The 21,951-nt window shown below is 46.6% G+C and overlaps 1 protein-coding gene across 1 annotated transcript in view; it reads right to left on the bottom strand.

The window, feature by feature from the left end:
- Positions 1-21,951, bottom strand: part of tle3a (TLE family member 3, transcriptional corepressor a) — a 110,670-nt gene that overhangs the window by 35,757 nt on the left and 52,962 nt on the right. Inside the window, exon 8 of the mRNA XM_082968208.1 lies at positions 8,682-8,912. Within this exon, the coding sequence (XP_082824334.1) occupies positions 8,682-8,912 (231 nt within the window). The remainder of the gene's footprint in view (positions 1-8,681; positions 8,913-21,951) is intronic.

Genomic DNA, 21,951 nt, shown 5'->3' on the forward strand with positions numbered 1-21,951 from the left:
TTAACTCTTCCCCTGGTCCTTAGAGAGAAAGTAGTGTACTATGTTGTCAACTCTTCCCCTGGTCCTTAGAGAGAAAGTAGTGTACTATGTTGTCAACTCTTCCCCTGGTCCTTAGAGAGAAAGTAGTGTACTATGTTGTCAACTCTTCCCCTGGTCCTTAGAGAGAAAGTAGTGTACTATGTTGTCAACTCTTCCCCTGGTCCTTAGAGAGAAAGTAGTGTACTATGTTGTCAACTCTTCCCCTGGTCCTTAGAGAGAAAGTAGTGTACTATGTTGTCAACTCTTCCCCTGGTCCTTAGAGAGAAAGTAGTGTACTATGTTGTCAACTCTTCCCCTGGTCCTTAGAGAGAAAGTAGTGTACTATGTTGTCAACTCTTCCCCTGGTCCTTAGAGAGAAAGTAGTGTACTATGTTGTCAACTCTTCCCCTGGTCCTTAGAGAGAAAGTAGTGTACTATGTTGTCAACTCTTCCCCTGGTCCTTAGAGAGAAAGTAGTGTACTATGTTGTCAACTCTTCCCCTGGTCCTTAGAGAGAAAGTAGTGTACTATGTTGTCAACTCTTCCCCTGGTCCTTAGAGAGAAAGTAGTGTACTATGTTGTTAACTCTTCCCCTGGTCCTTAGAGAGAAAGTAGTGTAGATTTCCCCCCCATATTTATGTTTTATACAGCGCATTACGAAAAGTATTCAGACCCCTTCCCTTTTTCCACATTTTGTTACGTTACAGCCTTATTCTAAAATTGATCAAATAATTTTTTGCCCTCATCAATCCACACACACTACCCCATAATGACGTCGAAGGAATTGAGTGTAGAGCTCCGAGACAGGATTGTGTGGAGGCACAGATCTGGGGAAGGGTACCAAAACATTTCTGCAGCATTGAAGGTCCCCAAGAACACAGTGGCCTCTATCATTCTTAAATGGAAGAAGTTTGGAACCACCAAGACTCTTCCTAGAGCTGGCCACCCGGCCAAACTGAGCAATCGAGGGAGAAGGGCCTTGGTCAGGGAGGTGACCAAGAACCCAATGGTCACTCTGACAGAGCTCCAGAGTTCCTCTGTGGAGATGGGAGAACCTTCCAGAAGGGCAAATATCTCTGCAGCACTCCGCCAATTAGGCCTTTATGGTAGAGTGGTCATCCCCAAGACCCGAGGCTGTAATCGCTGCCAAAAGTCTGAATTACGTATGTAAATGTGATATTTCAGTTTTTTATTTAATAAATTTGCTCAAATTTAGATATATATTTTTTTGCTTTGTCATTATGGGGTATTGTGTGCAGACTGACGAGAATTTTTTTTAAAAAGTAATCCATTTTAGAATAACGTAACAAAATGTGGAAAAAGTGAAGGGGTCTGAATACTTTCCGAATGCACTGTATTTCTGCTTAAAAACTGTACAACTTTCTTTCCTTCGCCTTTTTAATATTCCTTCCCAGGGCCCGAGACTTGGTTTGTCCGGCCACGCACTGCCTAAATCATAGTAAAAACCCTTTGAATGATACTTTTTATCTCACTCGAGTTGTATTATTATTATTATGAGGGGGTCCCTGATTCATTTGTTATCACAAAAAAGGATCCGCGGAACCAAAAACTTTGAGAACCCCTTGGTCTAATCTGACCATCCTCTTTTAGTTAACTTCTTCTATACTAGACTGCCGTGCCGTCTCTGACTTTGTCCGTGTTTTAGATCTCATGAAGCTAGAAAAAAGACACATTAGAAAAAAATATATACAACAATCTGTATCTTTTGATCTCTTAGAATAAAGACAAGAAGGAATGTAAGAGTATCAGGCTGGCTGTGTTTAACAGGCAAATAAAATGGCAGTAAATCTGATCCGTTCTGTAGGACCGGACAGCGGCTTGGTTCTTCCTTTTCTACAGTGAGATGTCGTAATAGCCTTTGTGGAAGCCTGGAGAAGAAGAACCATCTAAACTAACTAACTAACTGACTAACTAACTAACTGACTCACTGACTAACTCACTCACTCACTCACTCACTCACTCACTCACTCACTCACTCACTCACTCACTCACTCACTCACTCACTCACTCACTCACTCACTCACTCACTCACTCATCAGAGAAAGGGCCTCTGATCATGTCCCTCTGTAGTAGTTTGTCGTGTAGTGTTGTTGGGGGGACGGGGGCGGGACAAGAGGTAGGGAGGGAGGGACGGGAGGGAGCGAGGGAGGGAAGCTTCTGAAAACAAGCTGCCTTTAAGTCCAGGCCCGTTCAAGGCCCGTTCTGTTGGCTAGGACAAGCTGATGTCATGGTAGTGTTTGGAACTGGACCTACACACTAGGCTTTTAATCCATCTGAGGCATCTGGTTCTGTGCTGGGATTGGAACCGAATGTAATAGAACCAGAATGACAATCTATAAGAAATCGTTAATAATTCACAAAACAATAATACTATAGGGACCATCCCCCCGGCCAGCACGGCCTGCATAGCAGCACGGCCTGCATATAGCAGCACGGCCTGCATATAGCAGCACGGCCTGCATATAGCAGCACGGCCTGCATATAGCAGCACGGCCTGCATAGCAGCACCAGCACGGCCTGCATAGCAGCACGGCCTGCATATAGCAGCACGGCCTGCATATAGCAGCACGGCCTGCATAGCAGCACGGCCTGCATATAGCAGCACGGCCTGCATAGCAGCACCAGCACGGCCTGCATAGCAGCACGGCCTGCATATAGCAGCACGGCCTGCATATAGCAGCACGGCCTGCATAGCAGCACGGCCTGCATATAGCAGCACGGCCTGCATAGCAGCACCAGCACGGCCTGCATAGCAGCACGGCCTGCATATAGCAGCACGGCCTGCATAGCAGCACGGCCTGCATAGCAGCACCAGCACGGCCTGCATAGCAGCACGGCCTGCATATAGCAGCACGGCCTGCATATAGCAGCACGGCCTGCATAGCAGCACCAGCACGGCCTGCATAGCAGCACGGCCTGCATAGCAGCACGGCCTGCATATAGCAGCACGGCCTGCATAGCAGCACCAGCACGGCCTGCATAGCAGCACGGCCTGCATAGCAGCACCAGCACGGCCTGCATATCAGCACGGCCTGCATAGCAGCACGGCCTGCATATCAGCACGGCCTGCATAGCAGCACCAGCACCGGCCTGCATAGTAGCACGGCCTGCATAGCAGCACGGCCTGCATAGCAGCACGGCCTGCATAGCAGCACCAGCACGGCCTGCATATAGCAGCACGGCCTGCATATAGCAGCACGGCCTGCATAGCAGCACCAGCACGGCCTGCATAGCAGCACGGCCTGCATAGCAGCACGGCCTGCATAGCAGCACGGCCTGCATAGCAGCTGCGTAGAGTAAACAGCTCGAGTTGAACACAATTGAATAACATTCCGGGTTAAAGTTTCAGATTGGCACAATTTCCTGCGTTACAACACCTGCATCGCTATACTGAGCGTGTGGACGTTTCTAAAAGCACGTTACTTGGGTGTTTTTGGAGCTTTGGTTCATGTTTTATTCGAGCTGCAGAACACTGGATGAGGGGAAGTCTACCACTTTAAGGAATGATGTTGTAATTTTACTAAACAAAATACAGAAGCAACATGGAACAATTTCAACAATTTTACTGAGTTACAGTTCATATAAGGAAATCAGTCCAATTGAAATAAAATCATTAGGCTCTAATCGATGGATTTTATGACTGGGCAGGGGCGCAGCCGTGGGTGGACCTGAGAGGGCATAGCCCCACCCACTGGGGAGCCAGGCCCAACCAATCAGAATTAGTTTTTTTTTGCCCACAAAAGGGCTTTATTACAGACAGAAATACTCCTCAGTTTCATCAGCTGTCCAGGGTGGCTGGTCTCAGACGATCCCTCAGGTGAAGAAGCCGGATGTGGAGGTCCTGTCTGCGGTTGTGAGGTCGGGTTTGCACAACCAAAATATTTCTACACAAACTGTAAGAGAAACAGCCTCAGGGAAGCTCTTCGGCGTGCTCGTCGTCCTCACCAGGGTCTTGACCTGACTGCAGTTTGGTGTCGTAACCGACTTCAGTGGGTAAATGATCACCTTCGATGGCCACTGGAACGCTGGAGAAGTGTGCTCTTCACGGATGAATCCCGGTTTCTACTGTACCGGATAGGTGGCAGACGGCGCGTTCCAGCCAATACAGAACCATCGTAGGGATGGTGCCAGGTTTCTTTGGCATTCAGGCGTGGATGAATCCCGGTTTCTACTGTACCGGATAGATGGCATTGCTTAATGCAGTGTTTCCCAGGTGCACCTTGTATATGGTGTATTGTGGGTGAGCGGTTTGCAGATGTCAACGTTGTGAACAGAGTGCACCATGGTGACGGTGGGGTTATGGTATGGGCCCCATGGTGGAGGTGGGGTTATGGTATGGGCCCCATGGTGGAGGTGGGGTTATGGTATGGGGCAGGCATAAGCTACGGACAACGAACACAAATGCATTTTATCGATTGCAATTTGAATAGATAGAGATACCGTGATGAGATCCTGAGGCCCGTTGTCGTGCCGTTCATCTGCCGCCATCACCTCATGTTTCAGCATGATAACGAACGGCCCCATGTCGCGAGGATCTGTACACAATTCCTGGAAGGTGAAAATGTCCCAGTTCTTCCATGGCCTGCATACTCACCAGACATGTCACCCATTGAGCATGTTTGGGATGCTCTGGATCGATGTGTACGACAGCGTATTCCAGTTCCCACCAATATCCAGAAACTTCCATTGAAGAGGAGTTGAGAAACATTCCTCAGGCCACAATCAACAGCCTGATCAACTCTATGTGAAGGAGATGTGTAGCGCTGCATGAGTCAAATGGTGGTCACATCAGATACCGACTGGTTTTCTGATCCACGCCCCCTACCTTTTTCTTTAAAGGTATCTGTGACCAACAGATGCATATCTATATTCCCAGTCATGTGAAATTGACTTGATTTCCTTAAATGAACTGTAACTCAATAAAATCTTAGAAATTGTTTCATGTTGTGTTTATATTTTTGTTCAGTGTAGATTCAAGGAAAATAGTAAATACTACACACACACATTATCTTATAGTACATGCAGAGAAAAAAACCCCAAAGAGATTGAATTTGGCAAAACTCACCGTGCTCTCTGCTTATAGGAATTGGCCACGGCAGGAGAGATGGCAATCAGTGACGACCAGCCATGAAAAGAAAAAAACAAGTCAGTTAGCATATCAAAACAAGATTTGACTGCAGGGCAAAACTCTTTATCAGAATTGCTGTTCTAGCCAGTCACAGCCTGAGAATGTACCAGCTCATTACCCAGAGAGAATGTAGGAGAATTCAGAAAGGCTGTGCTTTCTCTTAACGAGCTGGCCTAAAGGGGGTAGGGGATGGGCATTTCAAATGATTCCACTATTCAAATAATATCACGACATTTCTTCGGATAACCCGGTTAGTCGAAATACGTGTTTTACTTCAATGGAGACTTGCTCGCATGACCAGAGAGAGTGCCGGTGTGTTGCCTTCGGGATGGGGGAGGGGGGCGAGAGAGGCGCAGGGGCCGGTGTGCTGCCCTAGGGATGCGGGAGTGGGGCGAGAGAGGGGCAGGGGCCGGTGTGCTGCCCTAGGGGGGCGAGAGAGGGTCAGGGGCCGGTGTGCTGCCCTAGGGGTACGGGAGGGGGGCGAGAGAGGGGCAGGGGCCGGTGTGCTGCCCTAGGGGTGCGGGAGGGGGGCGAGAGAGGCGCAGGGGCCGGTGTGCTGCCCTAGGGGTGCGGGAGGGGGGCGAGAGAGGGGCAGGGGCCGGTGTGTTGCCTTCGGGATGCGGGACGGGGGCGAGAGAGGCGCAGGGGCCGGTGTGCTGCCCTAGGGGTGCGGGAAGGGGGCGAGAGAGGGGCAGGGGCCAGTGTGCTGCCCTAGGGGTGCGGGAGGGGGGCGAGAGAGGGGCAGGGGCCGGTGTGCTGCCCTAGGGGTGCGGGAGGGGGGCGAGAGGGGCAGGGGCCGGTGTGCTGCCCTAGGGATGCGGGAGTGGGGCGAGAGAGGGGCAGGGGCCGGTGTGCTGCCCTAGGGGGGCGAGAGAGGGTCAGGGGCCGGTGTGCTGCCCTAGGGGTGCGGGAGGGGGGCGAGAGAGGGGCAGGGGCCAGTGTGCTGCCCTAGGGGTGCGGGAGGGGGGCGAGAGAGGGGCAGGGCCCGGTGTGCTGCCCTAGGGGTGCGGGAGGGGGGCGAGAGATGGGCAGGGGCCGGTGTGCTGCCCTAGGGGTGCGGGAGGGGGGCGAGAGAGGGGCAGGGGCCGGTGTGCTGCCCTAGGGGTGCGGGAAGGGGGCGAGAGAGGCGCAGGGGCCGGTGTGCTGCCCTAGGGGTGCGGGAGGGGGGCGAGAGAGGGGCAGGGGCCAGTGTGCTGCCCTAGGGGTGCGGGAGGGGGGCGAGAGAGGCGCAGGGGCCGGTGTGCTGCCATAGGGGTGCGGGAGGGGGGCGAGAGAGGGGCAGGGGCCGGTGTGCTGCCCTAGGGGTGCGGGAGGGGGGGCGAGAGAGGGGCAGGGGCCGGTGTGCTGCCCTAGGGGTGCGGGAGGGGGGCGAGAGAGGGGCAGGGGCCGTTGTGCTGCCCTAGGGGTGCGGGAGGGGGGCGAGAGAGGGGCAGGGGCCGGTGTGCTGCCCTAGGGGTGCGGGAGGGGGGCGAGAGAGGGGCAGGGGCCGGTGTTATGCCCTAGGGGTGCGGGAGGGGGGGCGAGAGAGGGGCAGGGGCCGGTGTGCTGCCCTAGGGGTGCGGGAGGGGGGGCGAGAGAGGGGCAGGGGCCGGTGTGCTGCCCTAGGGGTGCGGGAGGGGGGCGAGAGAGGGGCAGGGGCCGGTGTGTTGCCCTAGGGGTGCGGGAGGGGGGCGAGAGAGGGGCAGGGGCCGGTGTGTGTGAGACAATCTGTGGGAGAGACAAAGTAGCCGAAACGACTCGTGCTAGATAGACAAACTTGTTGGCTATTTTGCTGAGCTTCCAGTCCTTGTCTACAACTCCATTCATATGAAACAGCCTTCCTGTTGGTTGATCATCGTAGCCTACTCCTCACTTAGGCAACTTCATTCTGTAAATAATGTAACTCCATTTTTGCATAGATTCGAAATCTTCCGACTTTACTTGCTACACACATGGAGCCTCTGGCCGCTTTGATAGACCGATGACGACAAGTGTGTAGGTTACAGGTGTGTGTAGGCTACAGGTGTGTGTAGGCTACAGGTGTGTGTAGGCTACCGGTGTGTGTAGGCTACAAGGTGTGTGTAGGCTACCGGTGTGTGTAGGCTACAGGTGTGTGTAGGCTACAGGTGTGTGTAGGCTACCGGTGTGTGTAGGCTACAGGTGTGTGTAGGCTACCGGTGTGTGTAGGCTACAGGTGTGTGTAGGCTACCGGTGTGTGTAGGCTACAGGTGTGTGTAGGCTACCGGTGTGTGTAGGCTACCGGTGTGTGTAGGCTACAGGTGTGTGTAGGCTACCGGTGTGTGTAGGCTACAGGTGTGTGTAGGCTACCGGTGTGTGTAGGCTACAGGTGTGTGTAGGCTACCGGTGTGTGTAGGCTACCGGTGTGTGTAGGCTACCGGTGTGTGTAGGCTACAGGTGTGTGTAGGCTACCGGTGTGTGTAGGCTACAGGTGTGTGTAGGCTACCGGTGTGTGTAGGCTACAGGTGTGTGTAGGCTACCGGTGTGTGTAGGCTACAGGTGTGTGTAGGCTACCGGTGTGTGTAGGCTACAGGTGTGTGTAGGCTACCGGTGTGTGTAGGCTACAGGTGTGTGTAGGCTACCGGTGTGTGTAGGCTACCGGTGTGTGTAGGCTACAGGTGTGTGTAGGCTACCGGTGTGTGTAGGCTACAGGTGTGTGTAGGCTACCGGTGTGTGTAGGCTACAGGTGTGTGTAGGCTACCGGTGTGTGTAGGCTACAGGTGTGTGTAGGCTACCGGTGTGTGTAGGCTACAGGTGTGTGTAGGCTACCGGTGTGTGTAGGCTACCGGTGTGTGTAGGCTACCGGTGTGTGTAGGCTACAGGTGTGTGTAGGCTACCGGTGTGTGTAGGCTACAGGTGTGTGTAGGCTACCGGTGTGTGTAGGCTACAGGTGTGTGTAGGCTACCGGTGTGTGTAGGCTACAGGTGTGTGTAGGCTACCGGTGTGTGTAGGCTACCGGTGTGTGTAGGCTACCGGTGTGTGTAGGCTACAGGTGTGTGTAGGCTACCGGTGTGTGTAGGCTACAGGTGTGTGTAGGCTACCGGTGTGTGTAGACTACAGGTGTGTGTAGGCTACCGGTGTGTGTAGGCTACCGGTGTGTGTAGGCTACCGGTGTGTGTAGGCTACAGGTGTGTGTAGGCTACAGGTGTGTGTAGGCTACCGGTGTGTGTAGACTACCGGTGTGTTGTATTTAATGTGTCGGGGCTCTTGAAAACTGTTGTTTTATTAAACTGCAGAATGTAATGGTCTATGTAGCGATGTCACATAGATCATTTAAAAATATATATATATTTTTACAAAAATCAATACCATCCCAAGTAATCTAATATTAACGTCCGTTCGGATATTCCGTCCAAAACGGCGGATTCCACTTCCCAAACATGAATGATTCCACTTTGGCCACTTCCCCCCCCGCAACTTTTGATGATGTCATTTAGGCTAGTATTCTTCACACTGCTGCATGAAAACATCACTACACAATTTACACAAAACACATCCACCTTAATCACTCCTGATACAGAAGAAGTAAGGCTACTAAGCAGAGTCATTTCATCACCTCTGTGTTCCACATCATGGTGATTCTTCTCATCTTTAACAGGGAGGTTAGCCTGGCTCCCCAGAGCTCCCAGGGCCAGTAGTCCAGACCCTGGGATTATTCCGGGAGGCTGGAGTCCCGAGGGGTGTGCAGCCAGAAGGGGTGGACCACCGTGGGCTGCATGGGACAGGTGCTGAGCCTGGAGCTGTTGCTGCTGTAGATGGGGCAGAGACAGAGCAAGAAGAGGACGAGTGGGTCGGAGGGTAAGAGAAACGTAACGTCATACACTAACCACAACCCAGAGAATTACAGGATCTCTGTAACACAAACTGCGGTAGGTTTCCCCAAAGAGGATTCATTACTAAAGTAGTATATTATTTCATGCACAGATCAAGACTCAGGTCACTCGTTGAACAGCAAAAATCTTCGAGTTACGAATTTCATCCATTCAGTCATAGAAAGAACACTGTCAAACATATATATATATATATATATATATTTTATATCTAATTTTTACTTTGTGGCGGCTGTCTGTCTAAGTTGTGGAGATAACATAGTAATTTACCTACGACAGGCTTTGGTAAACCCAACTACGTTTAACCAGATATACTTTAGAAACACCAGCCACTAAACACAGGCTGATCAGTTAAACCGTGACTATTTGTGCAGCACGGAAAGATATTACACATTAACACGTCTATAGCCGTCTAGGATCAGAGTGAATGACAGAGATAACAGAGCTGTAATCCCTCACAGTGCTATATTAACACGTCTATAGCTGTCTAGGATCAGAGTGAATGACAGAGATAACAGAGCTGTTATCCCTCACAGTGCTATATTAACACGTCTTAGCTGTCTAGGATCAGAGTGAATGACAGAGATAACAGAGCTGTAATCCCTCACAGTGCTATATTAACACGTCTATAGCCGTCTAGGATCAGAGTGATGACAGAGATAACAGGCTGTAATCCCTACAGTGCTATATTAACACGTCTATAGCTGTCTAGGATCAGAGTGAATGACAGAGATAACAGAGCTGTAATCCCTCACAGTGCTATATTAACACGTCTATAGCTGTCTAGGATCAGAGTGAATGACAGAGATAACAGAGCTGTTATCCTCACAGTGCTATATAACACGTCTATAGCTGTCTAGGATCAGAGTGAATGACAGAGATAACAGAGCTGTAATCCCTCACAGTGCTATATTAACACGTCTATAGCTGTCTAGGATCAGAGTGAATGACAGAGATAACAGAGCTGTATCCCTCACAGTGCTATTCTATTTCCATACCAGGCTATGGCGCCAATAAGTCAGGTTTAACCAGGCTATAGAGAGATTAGATATTAACACATTAACACGTCTATAGTTGTGTAGGATCGGAGAGCTACAGATCCATTCCCCTCAGTGCTACAGACCTGTATCCACCTCTATGTGCTATTCCAGTACCAGGCCACGGTGCCATAAGCCACAGAGACACCATGATATATGAGACTCCGCTCAGAGACACCATGAGATATGAGACTCCGCTCTGAGACACCATGAGATATGAGACTCTGCTCTGAGACACCATGAGATATGAGACTCTGCTCTGAGACACCATGAGATATGAGACTCTGCTCTGAGACACCATGAGATATGAGGCTCTGCTCTGAGACACCATGAGATATGAGGCTCTGCTCTGAGACACCATGAGATATGAGGCTCTGCTCTCAGACACCATGAGATATGAGGCTCTGCTCTGAGACACCATGAGATATGAGGCTCAGAGACACCATGAGATATGAGGCTCCACTCTGAGACACCATGAGATATGAGGCTCAGAGACACCATGAGATATGAGGCTCTGCTCTGAGACACCATGAGATATGAGGCTTAGAGACACCATGAGATATGAGACTCTGCTCTGAGACACCATGAGATATGAGGCTCAGAGACACCATGAGATATGAGGCTCTGCTCTCAGACACCATGAGATATGAGGCTCTGCTCAGAGACACCATGAGATATGAGGCTCCACTCTGAGACACCATGAGATATGAGGCTCAGAGACACCATGAGATATGAGGCTCTGCTCTGAGACACCATGAGATATGAGGCTCTGCTCTGAGACACCATGAGATATGAGGCTCTGCTCTCAGACATCATGAGATATGAGGCTCTGCTCTCAGACACCATGAGATATGAGGCTCTGCTCTGAGACACCATGAGATATGAGACTCAGAGACACCATGAGATATGAGACTCCGCTCTGAGACACCATGAGATATGAGGCTCTGCTCTGAGACACCATGAGATATGAGACTCTGCTCTGAGACACCATGAGATATGAGACTCAGAGACACCATGAGATATGAGACTCCGCTCTGAGACACCATGAGATATGAGGCTCTGCTCTGAGACACCATGAGATATGAGGCTCAGAGACACCATGAGATATGAGGCTCCGCTCTGAGACACCATGAGATATGAGACTCTGCTCTGAGACACCATGATATATAAGGCTCTTCTCAGACACCATGAGACACGAGACTCTGCTCTGAGACACCATGATGTATGAGACTCCGCTCAGAGACACCATGAGATATGAGGCTCTGCTCTGAGACACCATGAGATATGAGGCTCTGCTCTGAGACACCATGAGATATGAGGCTCTGCTCTGAGACACCATGAGATATGAGACTCTTCTCAGAGACACCATGAGATATGAGGCTCTGCTCTGAGACACCATGAGATATGAGACTCTTCTCAGAGACACCATGAGATATGAGACTCTGCTCTGAGACATTAAGATGAAATTCCAAACAATAGGAACACTCATCATACTCTGAACTGTTTGAAAGGGGAAACACCAGGCTTTAGAACACCAGCTAACTGGATCTGTAAATTCCCATCTTGGCATTGTTTCCCAAAATTGGCTGAAAAAACGGTGTGCATTAATAAGCAAAATTTGCTCTTGTCAAACCTTATATGAAAACATGATATATATTTGAAAAGCTGAGAAACAGCTCTTTCAAATGATATGACATACTATAGCACCATATCAATCAAATGGTAATCAATCAAGAAAAAACACCTGTGAAAATGTGCATCTAAATACTAAAAATCTTTGCTTTTCTTCCAAACAAATGCCATTCACAAAACTTTCTAATGACGATACAGGAAAAACCTTTGAGCACATTGTCTTCCTTATTTTGTAAGGATTGATCATCTGAAATCAGAATAGAAATACCTTTTACTGTAAATGGGTTACAGATGTTTTAGTGCCGGAATGTCAACCCTCCATTTCTACAGGATTGAGATCTGGGTTTGACTCGGCCATTCCACAACCCTCCATTTCTACAGGATTGAGATCTGGGTTTGACTCGGCCATTCCACAACCCTCCATTTCTACAGGATTGAGATCTGGGTTTGACTCGGCCATTCCACAACCCTCCATTTCTACAGGATTGAGATCTGGGTTTGACTCGGCCATTCCACAACCCTCCATTTCTACAGGATTGAGATATGAGCTTTGACTCGGCCATTCCACAACCCTCCATTTCTACAGGATTGAGATATGAGCTTTGACTCGGCCATTCCACAACCCTCCATTTGTACAGGATTGAGATCTGGGTTTGACTCGGCCATTCCATAACCCTCCATTTGTACAGGATTGAGATCTGGGTTTGACTCGGCCATTCCACAACCCTCCATTTCTACAGGATAGAGATCTGGGTTTGACTCGGCCATTCCATAACCCTCCATTTGTACAGGATTGAGATCTGGGTTTGACTCGGCCATTCCACAACCCTCCATTTCTACAGGATTGAGATATGAGCTTTGACTCGGCCATTCCACAACCCTCCATTTGTACAGGATTGAGATCTGGGTTTGACTCGGCCATTCCACAACCCTCCATTTCTACAGGATTGAGATCTGGGTTTGACTCGGCCATTCCACAACCCTCCATTTCTACAGGATTGAGATCTGGGTTTGACTCGGCCATTCCACAACCCTCCATTTCTACAGGATTGAGATATGAGCTTTGACTCGGCCATTCCACAACCCTCCATTTCTACAGGATTGAGATATGAGCTTTGACTCGGCCATTCCATAACCCTCCATTTCTACAGGATAGAGATCTGGGTTTGACTCGGCCATTCCATAACCCTCCATTTCTACAGGATAGAGATCTGGGTTTGACTCGGCCATTCCATAACCCTCCATTTCTACAGGATAGAGATCTGGGCTTTGACTCGGCCATTCCATAACCCTCCATTTCTACAGGATAGAGATCTGGGTTTGACTCGGCCATTCCACAACCCTCCATTTCTACAGGATTGAGATCTGGGTTTGACTCGGCCATTCCACAACCCTCCATTCCTACAGGATTGAGATCTGAGCTTTGACTCGGCCATTCCATAACCCTCCATTTCTACAGGATAGAGATCTGGGTTTGACTCGGCCATTCCACAACCCTCCATTCCTACAGGATTGAGATCTGAGCTTTGACTCGGCCATTCCATAACCCTCCATTTCTTATTTCTGAGCCATTTTGTTGTAGCTTTGCTTGTGTGTTTTGGATCAGCTTCTTGACAGATGGCCTCACATTCTCCTCAAGAATTCTCTGGTACAATATAGAAATCATGGTTGACTCAATGACGGCAAGTTGGCCAGGCCCTGATGCAGCAAAGCAGCCCCAAACAGTTGGTATGAGGTTGTTCTGTTAGAAGGCAGTGTTTCGTTTTTTGCTAAACATGGCGCATGGCATTGCAGCCAAACAACTCCACCTTTGACTCATCTGTCCAGAGCACATTGTTCCAATAGTTTTGGTCTTTAACCCAGGTGGTTTTGGTCTTTACCCAGGTGGTTTTGGTCTTTAACCCAGGTGGTTTTGGTCTTTAACCCAGGTGGTTTTGGTCTCTAACCCAGGTGGTTTTGGTCTTTAACCCAGGTGGTTTTGGTCTTTAACCCAGGTGGTTTTGGTCTTTACCCAGGTGGTTTTGGTCTTTACCCAGGTGGTTTTGGTCTCTAACCCAGGTGGTTTTGGTCTCTAACCCAGGTGGTTTTGGTCTTTAACCAGGTGGTTTTGGTCTTTAACCCAGGTGGTTTTGGTCTTTACCCCAGGTGGTTTTGGTCTTTAACCCAGGTGGTTTTGGTTTTTAACCAGGTGGTTTTGGTCTTTAACCCAGGTGGTTTTGGTCTTTAACCCAGGTGCTTTTGGTCTTTAACCCAGGTGGTTTTGGTCTTTACCCAGGTGTTGTCTGGCAGACGTCAGTCTTGTCTTGATATTATTTTTTAAAAGCAGAGGCTTCTTCCTTCCTGACCTCTCATGTAGGCCAAGTTTGTGCAATCTCTTTCTGACTGTTGACCCATGAACGTTGATATTGATTGTGGCAAGAGAGGCCTGTAGATCCCTTGATGTTACCTTGGGGTTCTTAGAGACTTCTATGAGCATCTTTCGGTCAGCTCTTGGGCTGAATTTGGTGGGACGACATGTCCTAAGTAGATTGCTAGTGGTCTGGTAATTTTCTCCATCTGACAGTGGAATGATGACCTTCCAATTGCTTGGAAATGGATTTGTAACCCGTCCCAGACTCATGGGCATCAATAATGTTTCTTCTGAGGAGGCCTTTAGATCTTGGCATGATGTGTAACCAGACAGCCATATATGGTTAAGACCAGACCAAGTTTATAATCTTTATGGAAGGCTGGATCTTCCCCAATGTACTCTCTAATGATTTTTTTAATCATTTTGGACCTGTTTTTGTTGCACCTGATCCTAATTTTAGCCATTTAATGTGATGGTAAAAGTAGTACTAACTTTTTCTGCGTAAGGAAAATAAATTTTTGTTTATTTTAATTGCATAACATCTTCAAAGTTTAATTGTTTTTGTGTGATTTGTTAAATTGAGTTACCGTTATCAATGAATGTGGTTGAAATTTAGCTCAAATATCCATGTTTCCAAATAAAAGTTTTTAAAAAAATGCATGAAATGAAATGTATGTATTCACTACTTACTGTAAGTCGCTCTGGACAAGAGTGTCTGCTAAATGACTAAAATGTAAATGTAATATATATTTTAATTTTCCAGGGAGTGTACTTACTTTTTCACATGAGTGTATATGCACCATTTTTTTTTCTTTTATTTGTTATTTTACCTTTAATTAACTAGGCAGGTCAGTTAAGAACAAATTCTTATTTACAATGACGGCCTACCCCGGCCAAACCCGGACGACGCTGGGCCAATTGTGCGCCGCCCTATGGGACTCCCAATCACTGCCGGATGTGATACAGCCTGGATTCGAACAAGGGACTGTAGTGATGCCTCTTGCACTGAGATGCAGTGCTTTAGACCGCTGCTCCCCTCGGGAGCCCAATAAGCACCAAAACAAATTACAAATAGCATTTAGTCTTACGTATGATAAAAACATAAACAAGTGATATAATATGAATAAAACAACTTTATTGAAATAATCCTCTTAAGGGAATACATTGTCTCATTCAAACATGAAAATGAAAAGCATTTAAAATTGCTACCATAAAATTATTCAACACTTATTTCAGGACTACTTTCATTAAAATATGAAACAAACAATATATAACAATTATTATTAGCTTTCACTTTTTTTTTACTTCAATTTCTAAATTCAACGAGTCAGAACAGAAACAATTCCAAAAACACAACATTATTTTACAGTCATTACAATTTACAGGTCCGATACATCCCAAAGGCCATTAGAGGCATGAATGAAACATAAAGGGAGGCTGGAACGCAGGATGCCTTGGATTAGAAAGGGAAAACATGCCAGAGAGTGGGGACACGCAAGACAAGGGGGGACACGCAAGACAAGGGGGGACACGCAAGACAAGGGGGGACACGCAAGAGGAAAATTACTTTTTTTTTTACTTAACTAGGCAAGTCAGTTAAGAACAAATTCTTATTTACAATGACAGCCTACCAGGGAACAGTGGGTTAACTGCCTTGTTCAGGGGCAGAATAACAGATTTTTACCCTGTCAGCTCGGGGATTTGATCTAGAAACCTTTCGGTTACTGGCCCAACGCTCTAACCACTAGGCTACCTGCCGCCTCTACACTCTAACCACTAGGCTACCTGCCGCCTCTACACTCTAACCACTAGGCTACCTGCCGCCTCTACACTCTAACCACTATGTTTCCTGCCACCTCTACACTCTAACCACTAGGCTACCTGCCGCCTCTACACTCTAACCACTAGGCTAGCTGCCGCCTCTACACTCTAACCACTAGGCTACCTGCCGCCTCTACACTCTAACCACTAGACTACCTGTCACCTCTACACTCTAACCACTAGGCTACCTGTCACCTCTACACTCTAACCACTAGACTACCTGTCGCCTCTTCACTCTAACCACTAGACTACCTGTCACCTCTACACTCTAACCACTAGACTACCTGTCACCTCTACACTCTAACCACTAGGCTACCTGTCACCTCTACACTCTAACCACTAGACTACCTGTCACCTCTTCACTCTAACCACTAGGCTACCTGTCACCTCCACACTCTAACCACTAGACTACCTGCTGCGCCAGTGGAGTGTCACAACCTGTAAACGAACAAACCAGGTTCTGTTCTCCTTTCTGTCTTTCCTGTAACACAGCCAAACATTTCTAGAAGGGGTCTGTAGAGTAGGCACGTGCTAATACCTTCCCGAACCGACGAGCAAAAAGGTTTCTCTCCGAATGTCTAATCCGTCAGTAAACCAGTTTGCCCATTTTCCTAGCCAGGTGCTGTTTGTTTACACTGACATTCCTGGAATCCCAAAAAAAGGTAACCGTTGACAACTGCAATGTCAACACAGTGGAGGAACAAAGGGTTTCCCCAACACTTCTGCAAAACATTGTAGTGTATCAAACCCATCGTGGATTACAGCAGGCTGGCGGACCACTTGCCTATTCCCAACAACATCCTGTTTGATTAGCCTTGTAACTGGAGTGGAATCATTTACATTGTGAATGTTGGAAAGACCAGTAACAGTATGTTTCTATCCACTTTAATGCCAACACATTGCCTCCTATCTTACACCAACGCATATCCCCAAGCTCGGTTTGATGTCCTTAAATGCAATCGGGAAACGGTTTCCATTTTACGCTATAAGTCCCACATACATTGAACCCCTGTTCTCTCAGACTAGTTGTATAAAAATGTATAAAAGTTGTCAAACCAAACGTTGATAACCCTGGTTTGCAATATGGCACAACCAATTCATCAACAACTTTCCTCAGCTAGGTCAAATCACACGACCATTACAAACCTCTGCCACCAATGCCTACGTGGAAAAACAACACAGAGAAGTCTATCTCCCTTAGTCTTTCCTGAGTGGTCGAACGAATCTGCTTTGACATACACCGCCAAGATCTAAACCAACTGGACACTCAGGACTGAAAGGGATGGATCCCCGGTGCCTGTGTATCAACATCATCCTAGGAACAAAACGTGCTATTGGGGCAAGACAGTGGGTTTCCTCCTATATGGGGGACGTGGAGCAAGAACACAATGACTGAAGAGAAAACTGATCATTGTTAGTGTACTCAATAATATATGCAGAGGGAAAAAAACGGTCCATATACATACACACACACCAAAATATATATAAAGGCCTGATGATACATAACAATAAGACATTATTTATAGTTAAATTCAAGTTGAAGCCCCCCCCGTGGCCTCAGTTAGCAGCTCCTTAACTTCCTCTGGCTCCTTGATCTCCTTCTCTTCATCCTCGTCTTCTCCCAGTAGCTCAGCATCTTCCTCTAAGAAGGTCTCCCAGTAGCTCAGCATCTTCCTCTAAGAAGGTCTCCCAGTAGCTCAGCATCTTCCTCTAAGAAGGTCTCCCAGTAGCTCAGCATCTTCCTCTAAGAAGGTCTCCCAGTAGCTCAGCATCTTCCTCTAAGAAGGTCTCCCAGTAGCTCAGCATCTTCCTCTAAGAAGGTCTCCCAGTAGCTCAGCATCTTCCTCTAAGAAGGTCTCCCAGTAGCTCAGCATCTTCCTCTAAGGTCTCCCAGTAGCTCAGCATCTTCCTCTAAGAAGGTCTCCCAGTAGCTCAGCATCTTCCTCTAAGGTCTCCCAGTAGCTCAGCATCTTCCTCTAAGGTCTCCCAGTAGCTCAGCATCTTCCTCTAAGAAGGTCTCCCAGTAGCTCAGCATCTTCCTCTAAGGTCTTCCAGTAGCTCAGCATCTTCCTCTAAGAAGGTCTCCCAGTAGCTCAGCATCTTCCTCTAAGGTCTTCCAGTAGCTCAGCATCTTCCTCTTAGGTCTCCCAGTAGCTCAGCATCTTCCTCTAAGAAGGTCTTCCAGTAGCTCAGCATCTTCATCATGTTCTCCTCCTCGTGGACAAGGACTGCATTATCCGCTGGTACCGGTCTTCTTTGTCCATTTCTAAAACTCAAACATAAAAACAATGAAAATGTACATTTGAAATGTAAATCAGTGACAACCCCTCCAAAGAACTGCCTAAGATTAACAAAAAAGTTATATTCAGAAAACACTTCAAAAAAATTTTTTAAAAAGGAGTCAATGAAAGTGAAGTGTATCCACAAGTTATAAACTGCAAGGTGACAAAGTAACATTTTCCTATCCAAAAGGTTTTCATCGTAGCATTTGAGGAAACATGTCATATAATTGTATGTCTGATAGTCCATCATTGAAATACTATGATAATGTAGCAAAGTCACAAACCAGCTGGACTAGGAACATTTAGTTAAAACGCTGACCAACACAAAGTCATTACTTATGAGCTATTATTGCAAAGTTTAGGCCATAACTTTACATTAATTCTTGCGATCAACAGCCAGAAGGCTTAATAGTTGATAGGAATCATACCAAAGATAAACAGACATCTAATGAAATACAGCCATGTAGTCATCAGGCTACGGGGATATGACTAGCTAGTACGGGGATATGACTAGCTAGTGAAATACAGCCATGTAGTCATCAGGCTACTGGGATATGACTAGCTAGTACGGGGATATGACTAGCTAGTGAAATACAGCCATGTAGTCATCAGGCTACGGGGATATGACTAGCTAGTACGGGGATATGACTAGCTAGTGAAATACAGCCATGTAGTCATCAGGCTACGGGGATATGACTAGCTAATACGGGGATATGACTAGCTAGTGAAATACAGCCATGTAGTCATCAGGCTACGGGGATATGACTAGCTAATACGGGGATATGACTAGCTAGTAGAATACAGCCATGTAGTCATCAGGCTACGGGGATATGACTAGCTAATACGGGGATATGACTAGCTAGTACGGGGATATGACTAGCTAGTAGAATACAGCCATGTAGTCATCAGGCTACTGGGATATGACTAGCTAGTACGGGGATATGACTAGCTAGTGAAATACAGCCATGTAGTCATCAGGCTACGGGGATATGACTAGCTAATACGGGGATATGACTAGCTAGTGAAATACAGCCATGTAGTCATCAGGCTACGGGGATATGACTAGCTAATACGGGGATATGACTAGCTAGTACGGGGATATGACTAGCTAGTAGAATACAGCCATCCAAAATTCTTAAACGGTTTTGGGAGCTAATCAGGTAACACCAGTGCACCTCTGAAAGAATCCCTAAGGGCACAGAACAGCTGAATAAAAATATATATTTGTTACTAATAAAGAACCCTCTCTTTTGGCTGTCTAGATAGGGACAAAATATAAATCCCTAGCCAGTTTGTTTTTAGCTCTAATACCTAATGACGAATCCATTTTATTTTGTACAGTTATCAAAGAAAACATTAACAAGACCAGAGCTAAACCAAGTAGGCTACCTTGCTCCGTCTTGGGTGACTAACTTGACCAACATAGATGAACTAGCCATCATACGTGGCTAGCTAGCAATCTAGATAGCTAGCTAAAATTATCTGAGGAGAATTTAAAAAAAAATAATAATATTTAACTCTGACTCACTACATAAAGCTTTTAATGTACTTTAAAAAAGATGGATGTCATTGATCAAATAATATGAACTTTTACCTCAGATAGAAATGTTAAACTCACTTTCAAGCCGATTCTACTTTTCAAGTCTACTGGGCTTGGTAGCTAACGCTAGTTGGCTAACCAGGTGTCAAAAGTTCATTTCACAGACTCATCAATCGGAGGGAAAATACTCTAAAAACTTAAATATCATGACCAACCATTAAAAACAAAATATATATACAGTTCCATACCTTGATATTGTTGTCCAAATCTGAATGACGGCACTGCCAAAAGTGTTCATAACCTGTCAGAATGACAGGGGTAGAGACGCCTTCCTGTGGCAGCAGTGTAATTTTCCTTTTGAGAGAAAACCGAATAACCCACCTCTTAACCCATAAACCAATCCTATATCATCATGCAGACATTGTAACCTATCAAACGAGGGGATTTATGAAGAAGAAAATGGTGATTGTAGCACAGAGATATCGATGTGACAAACATGGTGAAAGAGGTTTCCCGACTTTTGAATGGACGGGCAGGAAAGAGTTAAATGCACATGTTTATAGACGTGGATAGAATACATATCTTTGCTTTACTTACTAAAGTGTTTTCATTCCCCTTCAATAAAAAACAGATGAATCTTAATTCCCACCATTGTCACTAAACCCAGAATAATCTCTGGATGAATTCACATGACACATGGTGTTAACGTTTACAATATCACACAGACAGCCAAAGTGACGCTCAAAAAACAACAGTGAATAACCCGCACAGACATGCTATATTTACTACTCTCTTCACATCCAGTCTGGTGGATCCACAGGGCACACAACGAGTCATCGCTATGCTACGTGGGTGCTTGTAATGGGATGTGGGTTAAAAAGCACTTAGCAGTACAGGAGTAAGCAGTTTAAAACCAGGTTAAATAATCCTTCAGGAACAGTTAGCAGTACAGGAGTAAGCAGGTTAAAACCAGGTTAAATAACCCTTCAGGATCCACCAATAGACATCCTTTATTACTGCCATCTACAAGCACTCAATACTTAACCTGTTTGGGGCTAGGGGGCAGTATTTGCACGGCCGGATAAAAAACGTACCCGATTTAAACTGGTTACTACTCTTGCCCAGAAACGAGAATATGCATATAATTAGTCAATTTGAATAGAAAACACTCTAAAGTTTCTAAAACTGTTTGAATGGTGTCTGTGAGTATAACAGAACTCATACGGCAGGCCAAAACCTGAGAAGATTCCATACAGGAAGTTCCCTGTCTGACAATTTGTTGTCCTTCAGTTGCATCTCTATCGAAAATACAGCATCTCTGCTGTAACGTGACATTTTCTAAGGCTTCCATTGGCTCTCAGAAGGCGCCAGAAAGTGTAATGGGGTGTCTGCTGTCTCTGGGCGAAGAACAGCAGGAGAATTTGTGAGTGGTCAGCCTGGGAACAGTGACACTGGAGATGCGCGTTCATGAGACTACTCAATTTTTTTCTTTCAGCCTTTGAATGAATACAACGTCGCCCGGTTGGAATATTATCGCCATTTTACGAGAAAAATAGCATAAAGTTTGATTTTAAACAGCGTTTGACATGGTTCGAAGTACGGTAATGGAATTTTTTTAATTATTTTGTCATGAAATGCGCTCGCGCGTCACCCTTCGGATAGTGACCTGAACGCACGAACAAAACGGAGGTATTTGGATATAACTATGGATTATTTGGAACCAAAACAACATTTGTTGTTGAAGTAGAAGTCCTGGGAGTGCATTCTGACGAAGAACAGCAAAGGTAATCCAATTTTTCTAATAGTAATTCTGAGTTTGGTGATGGCCAAACTTGGTGGTGTCAAAATAGCTAGCCGTGATGGCCGGGCTATGTACTCAGAACATTGCAAAATGTGCTTTCGCCGAAAAGCTATTTTAAAATCTGACACCGCGATTGCATAAAGGAGTTCTGTATCTATAATTCTTTAAATAATTGTTATGTATTTTGTGAACGTTAATCATGAGCAATTTAGTAAATTCACCGGAAGTTTGCGGTGGGTATGCTAGTTCTGAACATCACATGCTAATGTAAAAAGCTGTTTTTTGATATAAATATGAACTTGATTGAACAAAACATGCATGTATTGTATAACAATGTCCTAGGAGTGTCATCTGATGAAGCTCATCAAAAGTTAGTGCTGCATTTAGCTGTGGTTTTGGTTTTTGTGACATATATGCTTGCTTTGAAAATGGCTGTGTGATTATTTTTGGCAGGGTACTCTCCTGACATAATCTAATGTTTTGCTTTCGCTGTAA

This window comes from Salmo salar, chromosome 23 (assembly GCF_965601325.2).
Source record: "Salmo salar chromosome 23, fSalSal1, whole genome shotgun sequence".
NCBI classification, from domain to species: Eukaryota; Metazoa; Chordata; class Actinopteri; order Salmoniformes; family Salmonidae; genus Salmo; species Salmo salar.